The sequence below is a fragment of the Chroicocephalus ridibundus genome, chromosome 12 (genome assembly GCF_963924245.1).
Source record: "Chroicocephalus ridibundus chromosome 12, bChrRid1.1, whole genome shotgun sequence".
Lineage (NCBI taxonomy): Eukaryota > Metazoa > Chordata > Aves > Charadriiformes > Laridae > Chroicocephalus > Chroicocephalus ridibundus.
The window spans coordinates 16,556,478-16,568,806 of record NC_086295.1 but is presented as its reverse complement, the minus strand read 5'-3'; the positions used below and the strand labels follow the sequence as shown (position 1 = coordinate 16,568,806).

Sequence of the window (12,329 nt, the reverse complement as noted above, 5' to 3'; positions counted from 1 at the left end):
CAGGGCTGAGGACCCTCCGCTTGCCTCGGCAGCGGCACTGGCACCTCGTCCCGGCTTGTTGAGACCCCCCCGTGCCGCCACCCCCCGCCCCATCCCGGTTGTCCCCCGCCCGCCTCAGCCCTGACACATGCCAGCCAGCGGGGCTGGCACCAAGGAGCGCGTCCCACAGCCTCCACCCCACCGCTGAGGGCGATGCCTTCCCCTCCCAGCCCACGGGGGGCTCGGCAGCAGCTTGGGAAGCCTGACCCACCGGGCACTCGGCCCCCGCCTTGCCCTGGCACCTTTCCTCCGAGCCAAGGCACCGGGGCTTTCCCTTCATCGCTCCCTGCAGTTCCTTGAAACTCCTTTGCGCTCCCCACAACTCACTGCCGGGCACAAAAAGATGCCCCCAGTCATCCCCGCAAACATTTCATTGCTGACTTCCCACTTGCCCCCCACCTTGCCCCTTCTGCTCCATTGCTCTTTAAGCAGACCTTTCCCCAAACCCGCCCAACACCACCCTCCTTACCCAGCTCATCTGGGATTGTTACAGCTCTGCTGAAGTTAATGCCCTCCCAACACCATCATCTTGGGGCACTCGCTACAAACTCACCAACACCAGGGGGGAGCTCAACTCAAGCCACAAGGAGGAAAGCTCTCGCAGGAAGGGTCTCAGCATGCGGGGGGGGAGGGAGAAGGACGGCTTTGGGCAGCAGGATCCGAGTGGAGACCGGGTGCAGGCTGCTCCCTGCAGCGCCTGACCCTGGGACAGCCCGGACACCTGCGAGTCCCTGGCTGAAGCCCCTGTGTCCAGGGGAGCCTTGACAGCCGGGGGGGCACGGACAGCTCGGCTCCGCCAGCCGACACCCACCGGACACACACACACAGCCCCGACCCAGCCACACGGAGAGAGGGGACCCCGCATCGCCCCCCGACTCCGCACCCCAGGCAGCGGCCCCTCCGCAGCCCGGCCCCCGCAGCCCGACCCCCGCCCGGGCAGCCTCCCCCAGGGACAGGAGCAGCACGGCGGGGCGCCGCCGCCCGCAACCCCCATGGCCGGCAGCGCTCCCCGACCGCCTCCGCGGGGAGGGCACCACGCCCCGGCCGCCGCTAATGAGGCGCTAATGAGGCGCGGGTAATGAGGGGGCGGGCGGGGCCGCGGCTCCCGAGCGGCCGGGGGCAGCCCCGTGCCCGCAGCCCCGGCCCCCCGCGGCTCCCCGCATCCCGCACCCCCGGCCCGCACGGCATCGCCCCCCCTCGCCACTCTGCCGGCACCCACGGCTCCCCGCACCCCGACACCCTGCGCCCACCGCACCCCTGCACCAGCTCCCTCTCCCCAAAGCCCCCCGCAGCCTGCGCTGCCCCCTCCACGGCTCGCCCCGAGTGGGGACCAGGGCCCGGGGCCGCTGCCGGCAGCAGGAATGCCGGAGGGCAAGGAGGGCTTTGCTCCGGGCTTTGGCTCTGGGCACGGCCCCGGGTAAAGCACGGCAGGACCAGAAGCAAAGACCCGAGCGTGGGGAGGTTCACACCATTAAACATCAGCCCCTGCAGCTCCAAAACCTTCTCCCCTCATCCTTGTACCAGCCATTCCCAAGGATGTCATGGCCCTCGGCTGATCAGTTTGCATTTTGCAGCTCTGCAGCCCCATCCTGGCTTGTGCCCCGTCCCTCCCTTTCCTTTCCCTCCAGCAGCAAGGCAGCAGCAGGTTTCCTGCCTGCTTTGATGGCATCATGGCAGGGGTCGGTCATGGCAGAGTCCGTGCTTGGCTGGGGACCCCTTTGCTGTTGGGGACCCCACTCCCCAGCAGCCCATGAACCCCGCTGGTGCCCAGGGACGTCCCTTTCATCAGCCGCATCCCATCTGTGCACAGGGACCCCCGGCGTGGCCGTGCCACCACCCCCAGCCGCCCCCAGCCCCGCCATCCCCGAGACACTGGAACCACAACTCTGCAAAGGCCGCGGCTCCCAGGAAATGCACACAGAGCTTGGGTGTGAAAAACAGGAACACAACTCTTTATTAACAACAACACAACTACCTACAACTCTTAACAACCAGTAACAACTCTTACAACTCTTAACAACTCTGAACAACTAACAAAAATATTAACAACTAACAAAACTATTAACAAACACCAAAACTATTAACAAACTGTAGACAAGTATTTACAACACAAATCCACACACGAAAACTAACCTTATCTCTACCAAAAGGGCGCTGCAGTCCAGATCTTAAAGGCTGCGCACCACCAGCAGGGAAACACCTTGTTAAATAGGATGACCCTTTTGGGGCCATTTCCCCCATTCCCTCTCTTTTTAGAGCGGGGGCGACCGCGTCTTCTTGAATCCTCAAAGCCCAGCCGCTGCCCGGATGCGGAGAAAAAGCTGGGGGGTTTTAAGAAAAATGGTAAAAACTGGCCTCGGGGTCGGTTTGGTGTCAGTTCCCAGGTGTTATGGGAGGAGGTCAGCGGAATGCGGGGGCTTTTGTGGCTTCGCCACCCTTTAGAAGAGCTCCCGGGGCCCTTTTAAACATCAGCTTTGGGGCGATGGAATCTCATGTGGGCGTTTCTCCCCTGGATCTTCTCAAACACCCTGAAAGTTAGAAAAGAAAGGCATTTTTAAGTCTTTGGCCGTTTTTGTAAATTTGTGAGACCAAGCTCCGTTATTCCTCCTTTTGGGAACTCTTACGCTTTGCTGCGTGGTACGACAGAGTTTCTGACGTCGGTGGTTCAACAGGACAGATCGTGGGCGATTAAAATATTAGAATTAATTGGGCCATCGCTTAAAATGAGGCTGAATTGAAACGCGAGGCATTTTGCTCGGCGCGAGCGAGTGGAGCGGGGAAGCCTCAGGCCCCAAATCCTCACGGAACTTGAGGCTTTTTTGGTCAAAAAGGAGAAGCGCTGGGATTCTTGCGCAAGGGAGGGCCACCGCTCTGAACCTCAGGGCTCGGTGGAGGGTCTCCCCGACTCCGAAAACACACATTTTTGGGGGCTGAAAGTCAATGAAAACCGCCAAGCGGCCCCGGGGCAAGGGGAATCCTCCAGCTGCCCTCCCCCGCTGCCCCCACGGCTGCTTTTTGAGCCCCAAAACAGCCGCTTTTGAGAAGAAAAAGGAAGAGCTGACCTTCCACACTCGCCGCAGCGGAAAAATCCTGGATCTCCGGCGCCGCCGTCCCAGCGCCAGGAAGCACCGGCATTGATGGAGGAGCTGCCGTCGTTGCAGGGGTTCTCTTCCTGACTCCCCAACTTTGGATTTTCCTTGGGGGTGATGCGCCGCCTCTTCTTTGCACTGCAAAGGGCCTGTAAATCAGGTAAAAAATAGCTTGAAACAGCCGCGGGCGGCAAAGGAATTGGATTTTTTGTGCCGGAGGTACCGTGTTTTATCAGCCCAACCCCGCCCGGGTGGACTCCGAACACAAAACAGTCGAAAAAAAACACTTTAATTCCTCTGGGAGGACCAGACCTTGAAAGAAAAACCCTATCAGTTCTCTATTTGAAGCAGAACAGCGCTTTCTGATGCAAAAATCTATCCCAAGGGGTTGAAAACGTGGAATTCCGAAGCACCGAAGCGACACCGTCACCCCGTTTCTACCACCACAAAGTTACAAATATTTCTGTGAACCAAATCTGCTGGTTTTTAAGGAAAGTTTTCGCAGATGGCTTCATGGAGGAGCGGAAGCTGGCACAAAAATCCCTCCCCCAGCAGCTTTTCTACCTCTTCCTCCTCCTCCGGGCGTCTCGGGCGCTTCTTCTGCGTCAGGCGAGGCCGAGTGCAGCCAAAACGGGTTTTTTTCTTCCAGGTGTAATAATATTCAACACACTGAGACACGCTTTTAGTCTGGATCTGCCGGGAGGAAAACCAGGAGCCACTTAATAAGGGAAACGCGGCAGTAAAATACCCAAGGGGCAGATCGACCAGGAGTCTCTCCTGCGCTTCTCGCAACGCAACGTCCGGGGGAGCTCGGACAGAAAAGAAACCTTCACCTGCTGAAAAACGCCATCAAGAAGCGTTTTCAGGGCAGAATTCTCTGTTTCACCACACAAACTGTCGTTATTCTTTTAATATCTCTGCTATTTTCTCCCAGAGAGATTAAATAGTCCCTTGCCATCACACATGAGGGCAAAAACTTGTCTCGTGCCGGTGGTTTTTTAGCATGAAGAAGCGTCCTAAGAACAGCATTCCAACACGCAACTCAAAATACGACTTTCTGGGTTGAAACTGCCCACGCTAACGAGCTGCGCCTCCCTCTAACGGCTTTACCTGCTTCTGTATGAGGCGAAAATTCTTCTTATGCAGGTAAAAAGCCTCTTTAAACAATTGCCCCTCCACCGGTGTCCAAGTATCCGAGCCTAGGAATTAACCAGCGACACCCAAGTTACTAGAACAGGCATCCCCCACCTCCAAAAGCCCCGGAAAGGGATTAGAACTACTCTTTTCCCCACCCCAAAAGAACATTTGGAAGCCTCAATTCAATCAGAGCAAAGGGAACGGCGGGAGCTGTTCTCCTCCTTTACCTGTGTAATGATAATCAGCCAGGGGATGGGACTCGGGTCTCCGAGGCGGCCCAGCACGCAGCATCTCCGCCGCCTCCTGCCAGATTTCATAGGGAAAAAAAGAGTTAAATTCCTCCGGAGGAGGAGCCAAAAGGGAAATTCTCCCTCCTCCTGGCCACGCCCCAGCAGACGCCCAGCCCAGGGGTGTTAAATCCCTTCTTCCAAGAAGAGGGAGCAAAGCAGACCCGCTCGGGGCTCATCGAGGGCACACCTCGGGTTTTAGCCAATATCCCTTCATTCGGGAGTAATTCTATCCTCCAAATCCTCCCAGAATCAAAACCAACTCTTAGCGATGCACCAGGAGAGGGCTCGGGAAGCCCACGACACATTAACGCCGCGACAGGCAACATCCAAAAACCTCCTGCGCCTTCGGCAAAGAGACTCCCGCCCGCGCAATAGAAAACTCGGAGCGACTCCCAGCTCAAAGCAGGAACAAAGTCCGTTCTTCATTAGAAATTGCCGCTTCTTACCAGCACGTCGCCTTGAGCCTCGTGCAGGCAATGCAGAGCCAGCTCCGCGTTGACCCGGCCCCCCGGCCCGCCCTTGGGAGACGCCAAATGGAGTAGGTTTCTAACTACAAACGCAACAAAAACCCACAAAAAGTCACGTTTTCCTCCAGAAAAGGGGCCAGAGGAGAGGGAGGGAAAACAGGACGAGCGCAGCAGAGACCGCAGACGAGGAAAAGCCAGAGAAAGAAGTCCGGTACCCCAAAGAGCTCTATTTAAAAGCTCGGAGAGAAACCTCCCCTCTCCCGAGGGCGCCGCACATTTGCTGGGAGGGCTCCAAACGCCCCTTTTTCATGCAAGACGCTGCCGAGAGCGTCGCCCGTTAGTCTTAAGTCCCTCTCCCACCAAAACCCAGCCATCTCCTTCCCTCCAACGGGAACGCGGGCAAGAGAAGGAGGGAGACAAGCCCAAAAAGGTGGCATTTTCAACCCCTCCTATCCCTGGCTGGGGTCAAAGTGGAAGAAAAGCGGTAGGAAAAAAAAAAACCAAAGACCTTTCTCCTGCGTCTCTGGGTTGGTTTCCACGTCACCCCAGGGCTTCCACACCAGCGACGCTCCCTCTTCCTCCTCTTCCAAACGGGCTGGGTCCTGGAGGTCTGGAAGCTCCGCTTGGAATTGGCTTCCAATGTTGATGCGCCTGAAAGCGTGAGGAAGAGGAGGTGAGGAAGGCGAGCGGGGAACAGCTCCGGCAGGAGAAACGCGCGCATACGGGAGGAGCTGTAAGAAAGACGGCCCCTATTTCCCAGGAAAGCGCTAATCGCTCTCCTCTAACAACTTCTCCAGCACCACCACGGTACCGTTCTGCCTCCTGAGTCCTCTTGGGCCCCATCGGGCAAGAAAACTGGGGGTTTCTTCCTCCTCAAAACCTCTCCCAAGTGGTCAGGTTCACTCTGAGAAGAGCAGCGAGCTGCAAGAGCCACCACCGCCGAGCACCAAGTGCTTCGGAATGTTGTGTAGAACGCGGGAGGCCGGCAACGCTCCGTGACAGCGCTTGGCCGGGCATTTCCGCACATTTCTGGCCAACTTTGCCCCAAAAAACCCACCCTTGACGACTGGCCGAGCCACCGGCAGAAGCCCAATGGCAACTGCCAGGGCCTGCACACACCGGGCCTTGCACCAACCACACGCCCACTCCTCAACGGCACTTCCCTCGTCCCCCCTTTTCCCACACTCTGCTCTTCTTCCCACGGCTGGGCGCCCATTTTACTGTTTCATCAGCCAAAACACCCAAACCCCCTTGCAATTCTGCCCGGAAGGTAGCAAAAAAAAAAAAGCCCGAGAGAAAAATTGTTCCAACAAGACCAGCCTTTAGCCTTCCTCGCCATCCTCAAGTCTTTTGAATTGCGCGTTTTTAATGCTTACCTTCAGTTTTTACCCCAAACTCACACAATCAAATCAGGTCGCGGCTTTAGCAGGAACTTAAATCGCAACTCCAAAGGGATTAACAGGTTACCCGTTTCCCACAAATTCCACCAACAGGCCCCTGGAACCTTTACCAACTCCGTTACCATTAGCGTTCATTACCACCAAGCCCATTCCTGCCGTCTTAGTCGAATAGAATTGGGGGGATTAGCTGAGCTGCTGAACTGCTGACCAGTGGCTCACAGAAGCCATTCCAGCAAGGGAGTTTTCTCTAAATACACTAAAAAATCATTAAAATCGCCACCCACCTCCTTCCCTGCTGACAAATTCCTTGTCATGGACGGTACCGAGAAGGCAATCAGCCGGCAGAGCCACCGCGACGTCCCCCTGAAGGCATCTCGGCTTTGGAGGGACGCTTTCCATCTCCTGCGGCCTCCGGCGATGGTTTCTGGGCACCAGCGAGGGACTGGGGTGCATTTTCTGGCCTCCAAGTCCTTCGCATCCCAACTCCAATCCAAATGGTTTCTCTCTGAAAGAAAATAACGAGAACTCCTGTTAAATAACAAGCGCTCAAGGATTCCCTTTCCCTTGCCCTGCTGCTCCTTCCTTGCTGTGCGCCATCGCTCCCCGCAAAAACACCCGATGGCGACCTTTTTCGGTAGAAAACCACCCAACCGCAGTTATTGGGGGGGGGCGGCAGGAAAGCTGAAAAGTGGAGAAAAAACAATATGGAGATAAAGGGGTGGAAAATTAATGGGAGGAAGTTGAACTGCTTTTTTAAAGAATAGAATTTCATCACCCTCAGCGCTCGATCCGCCGTTTCGGGCCTACTTGGGAAATCTCTGCAGTTCCTTTAGCAGGAAAAGGTGGCAAATAGGGAAACAAAAAACCCCAAGACATCCAACTAACAACCAAAAAGCACTTAACCAACACCAAACTTTGGAGATATTGACTCCCCAAACCGGCCGCAGCACGTCGCTCGGTAAAACGAGCTTCTCCGAAACATAATTTTGGCGGTGAACCCCCCAGAGAACAGTCTCTTAACGCCGCAAGGTTCGTTTAGGTGGACTCTTGATCTCCCCTTTTCCCTCCCACGGCCGACGAGACACTCATTATTTCCACTCACACCAATTATTTCCACTCGAGCCAGCGGGACCCCTTCGGATTATCGCTGACCTGGGCGCGAGCCCGGACCAGAAGCCAAGCCAAAGGCTCCGTCTCACCTTATTAAACAGCCCAAGACGTCAGCTCCTGAGATGATTTTGCAACCTTTGCCGCTGCATTAACTAGTTCATGCTTTTCAGAGCGCTCTGGACGCGAGCGCTTTGCAAGTGCTGTTAGTGGAGAATCTAGAGCTGTCGACGCTAATAAAAAGCACGCACTTCATTCCTCGCGGCACTCGACACTGCTCACTTCAGTATTAATGAAAATACCTTTTTTGAGAACGCTTCTCTTGGAGGGCTCCGGCCCTCAAACGACTGAAGAGCCGCACAAAAACGGGCGCAAAACTCCTCGTCACCTTTTCTGCACTCGCAGCAAATTGGCCTTTTCTGCGGCTTTGACGGGGAGGATCCGTAGCCTCCCTGAACTCGCAAACGTGTCTCGCCCCACGTGTGCCATTACCTCAGCAGCGAGCGCAATCAGCCGGGCAGGATTTTCTTGCCGTGCCGCACAAGGTCACCCTGGGAAAAGACGAGCAGAGAAATGAGCCCGGTTGTCACACCCAGACAAGGGGGACGAGCCGGGGGACCCCCACCCAACTGTAAGAAAGGCACCTATTGCTTTTGCAGAGGAGAAAAGCCGCTGCCGTCAGAGGTGGCAGGATAAGGGAAGGACCAAGACAAAGAGGCTCCAGCAAAGGCTTGCAGAACATCTCTTATCACACAGACAAAAGGACAAACTGATTCCTACTGCATTAGTGTCTAGACGGGCACTCAAACATTTAACCAGGGCTAAAGGCATTCAGCAATGTTTTTACCAAAAAGGAAAGAAATAAACTAGTCAGACAATCCCTTTAGGTGTAGCATAACGAGAAGGAAACAGAGGCAGGACATGCGGGAAGGATTTTAGGCGCCTCGCACAGACTGTGAACCCTGCAGTACCCAACCAATGGGAAACAGGGGAGGGAAAAACTCGGCCGGGATCAGGAAACAAAAAGGTGTGTTTCAAGAACTGAAAGTGTGCCTACTTGCTAGGTCACCCGCTCTTGCAGGAACGTGAACAAAAATGTGCTTCACAGAGGATTCTGCCCCAGCCTATTTCATTCGGACCCGAACTTATTTCTCACACAACCTCCGGCCCCCCGGCAGCGCGGCCGGGACGGACCCTCCGCGCAGACAGAGGGGGCCTGGCGCCCGTTTCATCTCCAGCCCTCTTCCTGAGCCCAAACCCACACAACTCCCTCGCTTGCGCAGCCCCACAACCACACACGCCAGGCCCTTCCCCAGCCCCGACACCACCACACCCGCTCGCCCTCTCACGCCCCAAACCGCCTCCCCCTCTCCGCTTCCTCACCCCCTCGGCAGCCCCCCTGCACCACGCTCAGGGAGCGCACACACCCCACAGCCCGACACGCCCAGGGCCCCACGCCCGCTCTGGGGGGAGCGCTGCACAACCGCGCACGGCCCGGCCCGCCTCCCTGCGGGGCGCCACCACCACGGCCCGGCCGCCGCTTTCTTACCGCCCTCACGGCCTTCACTTCTCCGCCAGCGCCGGCACCGCACCACAAAGCCCCCGCCACCAAGGGAACCCCAAGGGGAGACGGGCCCACACACCCCCCTCCCACACGACAAGGCCCCCCCTCAGGCCCCCCGTGCCCCCACACTCACTCCCGGCCCTCCCGCCCGCCCCCCCCATCACCCCTCGGGGCCGCCCGCTCACCTTCACGCGCTCCACCGGCCTCACCACGGCCTCGACGACGCCCCGACCGCCCGCCCCGCCCCGCCCCGCCCCGGCCCGACCCACCACACGCCCGCCCATTGGCCGCCCACGCCACGACGCCCGCCCCCTCCTCCTCGCACACCCACCCTCCACTGGCCCCTCGCCGCCGTCAATCCCCGCCGCGCCCCGCCCCCGCCCACGCCAGCCCACCAATGGGACGCCGCGCATGCGCACTACGGCCCTACGGCAGCCCACTGCCCTCCGCCGCCTCTCTGCCCACACGGGCACTTGCACGCTCCCGGCTCTCTGCCCAAAGAAACCCGGCCCCAGTCTTTTCCTGCTCTCAACTCCTTCACACCAGAAAAACTCAGAGAAGCCTTAGAGGCAGAAACAGCCCTTCTTTGCCTTCTCGCAGCCTCCTGCCGCGCAGACATCGCCCCTTCCCTACCTGGGCACACACACATCTCTCCTCAGAGAACACAAAGCGCCTCTTGACACGGCGACACAAGAGCTGCTGAACAGAGGCACGTCTCTGGAGACTCAGATGCTGACACTTGGGATACACAACAGCTCATTACACTGGCTCTCCCTTCAGACAGACAGTGCGACGCTGCAATAGCTCGCTCTAAATACAGCTTTTCCAGCCCTTTTCCTAGTCTAAGCTCCTGGAGAGCGGCCAGGATCAGAGCACCCGCAGAGAGCGCGCTGTGGATTTTCACCTCCTTGGAGCTACAGAAATGAAGATTAGTTTCCAAGGGCTCGAAAAAGAAGAGCTTCTTCTCTAGTTCAGTGCCTCGCCCCCAGAGTTCCAGCTTTGGACGGTTTTGAACCACCGCGCCCCCCGCCCAACTCCCAGACATTGTGGGGCCGTGAGCCGCCTCTTCTGGGGGAACTCCGCGTAACCCCCACATGCCCCACTCACCTGCTCCTCCGCCGTGTGGGCCGGGGCACGGAGAGCCGGGGAGAGAAGAGGTGGGCGCAGGGGGAATGGCGGGGGCGGCTGAGCCGGCAGTACCTGCCCACCCCGGCCACCGCCCTCTCGCCCCAGCAGGCCTTCGCCGCCGGCCAGAGCGGCCGGGAGCATCGGCGAGCCGTCCTGGCGCCGCAGAACCTGCACCAAACGCTCTTCTTGCGCCAAAACTTGGAGATTTCAGAATCAAGCGGGAACAGCAACGAGGCGCCGAGCAGGAATCCCCACGCCCAGCCTTGCCGGGGGTCGGCGGGGGTTTAAATCCAGCCCCGCGGCGGGGCCGTGGGACGCCGAGTATTTTGCCAAATTCCTGCGCTTTCGGCATGGCTTTGGCAGCCAGGAGGCGTGAACGCGCCGCCGCCTCCCGGCACTCGCTTTCTCACCCCCCCTCCGGAGCCAAACTGCTCAAAACTCATCCCTCAGATGGAATTAAAAAAATCACTCAGCGCTGCAACAGCCACCTCTGGTTCTTTTTTGAAAAGGAAACAGCCCCCAGGTTTTGTTGGTTAAAAACTCCCCGTCCTCCCAGCTGGCAGGGCTGCCGCTGACTCCGGCCTTCCTGGGAGGCCCGTCTTCGTTTTCGGAAGGCAGCCGCTTTCCCTTGGGAATCCTTAAGGCCTAGATAAAAACGTTACTTTGAGGTTTCTTTGGAAAAATACAAGCCTTGAGAAGCCAAAGGAGAACGTTCCCACCCGCCTTCTGCTCTGCGGAAAGGAGCTGATGGAGGCCCAGACCTGAGCATTGGTCCTTTCCAGAGAAAAACAGAACCAAAATACAGACTTTTATTTTTTTCCCCCTCTAATGGACATGAAGATTCAGCAAAAATTAAACAAAGCCATGAAAATGTGGTGGCCCGGAAACAAAACAAAACAAAAAATCAGCCTTTTTTATACCGTCGGTAGAGACAAGACGCCTTTCTTTCCATTTCCTCCCTTCAACTAATCAAACTCTCCACGTTCCCTCCCAAACACCACGTTAATTTATGCAAATGAGCACCAATTAATAAAATAAACACACAACGGGTGCTTGAAATAGGACCGAGACGCCTCACGGCCACCCAACACCTTTAACCACCCCCGATTCTGCTGCCCCAGAACCAGCGCAACGAGTTTTAAAGCCTTTAATGATCGCCCAAAAAGCTGGAGCGGGGCAAGAACTTGAAAACTCACCAACCAAATTTAAGAAGTAAACGAAAATCCACACACGAAAACTAACCTTATCTCTACCAAAAGGGCGCTGCAGTCCAGATCTTAAACGCTGCGCACCACCAGCAGGGAAACACGTTGTTAAATAGGATGACCCTTTTGGGGCCATTTCCCCCATTCCCTCTCTGTTTAGAGCGGGGCGACCGCGTCTTCTTGAATCCTCAAAGCCCAGCCGCTCCCCGGATGCGGAGAAAAAGCTGGGGGGTTTTAAGAAAAATGGTAAAAACTGGCCTCGGGGTTGGTTTGGTGTCAGTTCCCAGGTGTTATGGGAGGAGGTCAGCGGAATGCGGGGGCTTTTGTGGCTTCGCCACCCTTTAGAAGAGCCCCGGGGCCCTTTTAAACATCAGCTTTGGGGCGGTGGAATCTCATGTGGGCGTTTCTCCCCTGGATCTTCTCAAACACCCTGAAAGTTAGAAAAGAAAGGCATTTTTAAGTCTTTTGCTGTTTTGGTAAATTTGTGAGACCAAGCTCCGTTATTCCTCCTTTTGGGAACTCTTACGCTTTGCTGCGTGGTACGACAGAGTTTCCGACGTCGGTGGTTCAACAGGACACATCGTGGGCGATTAACATATTAGAATTAATTGGGCCATCGCTTAAAATGAGGCTGAATTGAAACGCGAGGCATTTTGCCTCGGCGCGAGCGAGTGGAGCGGGGAAGCCTCAGGCCCCAAATCCTCACGGAAGTTGAGGCTTTTTTTGGTCAAAAAGGAGAAGCGCCGGGATTCTTGCGCAAGGGAGGGCCACCGCTCTGAACCTCAGGGCTCGGTGGAGGGTCTCCCCGACTCCGAAAACACACATTTTTGGGGGTTTGAAAGTCAATGAAAACCGCCAAGCGGCCCCGGGGCAAGGGGAATCCTCCAGCTGCCCTCCCCCGCT

At 56.9% G+C, this 12,329-nt stretch overlaps 1 protein-coding gene across 2 annotated transcripts; it reads right to left on the bottom strand.

Moving 5' to 3' along the window:
• Positions 1–2,068: 2,068 nt before the first annotated feature.
• Positions 2,069–9,341, bottom strand: LOC134522421 (zinc finger protein 541-like). Of its 2 annotated transcripts, none has more exons than XM_063350083.1 (9): positions 9,279–9,341; positions 7,832–8,080; positions 6,707–6,927; positions 5,531–5,673; positions 4,493–4,568; positions 4,239–4,327; positions 3,693–3,821; positions 3,102–3,277; positions 2,069–2,567 (listed from the first exon to the last, which is right to left on the bottom strand). In XM_063350083.1, exons 3-9 carry the CDS (start codon positions 6,873–6,875, stop codon positions 2,501–2,503), a joined length of 849 nt encoding a protein of 282 aa, XP_063206153.1. In that variant the 5' UTR covers positions 6,876–6,927; positions 7,832–8,080; positions 9,279–9,341; the 3' UTR covers positions 2,069–2,500. The 2 variants fall into 2 exon arrangements, with proteins under 2 accessions (XP_063206153.1, XP_063206154.1); XM_063350084.1 differs by having other exon boundaries at positions 8,022–8,080; positions 9,279–9,317.
• Between the last annotated feature and the right edge of the window lie 2,988 nt (positions 9,342–12,329).

What these genes read in the sequence shown, in the direction of transcription:
- LOC134522421 (XM_063350083.1), bottom strand. Translation starts at nt 6,875, where the DNA reads ATGCACCCCAGTCCCTCGCTGGTGCCCAGAAACCATCGCCGGAGGCCG. An exon ending in TTCGCCTCATACAGAAGCAG is followed by an intron (nt 3,822 to 4,238) that starts GTAAAGCCGTTA and finishes TCCTCCCGGCAG; the next exon opens with ATCCAGACTAAAAGCGTGTC. An exon ending in GCCCGGAGGAGGAGGAAGAG is followed by an intron (nt 3,278 to 3,692) that starts GTAGAAAAGCTG and finishes CCTGATTTACAG; the next exon opens with GCCCTTTGCAGTGCAAAGAA.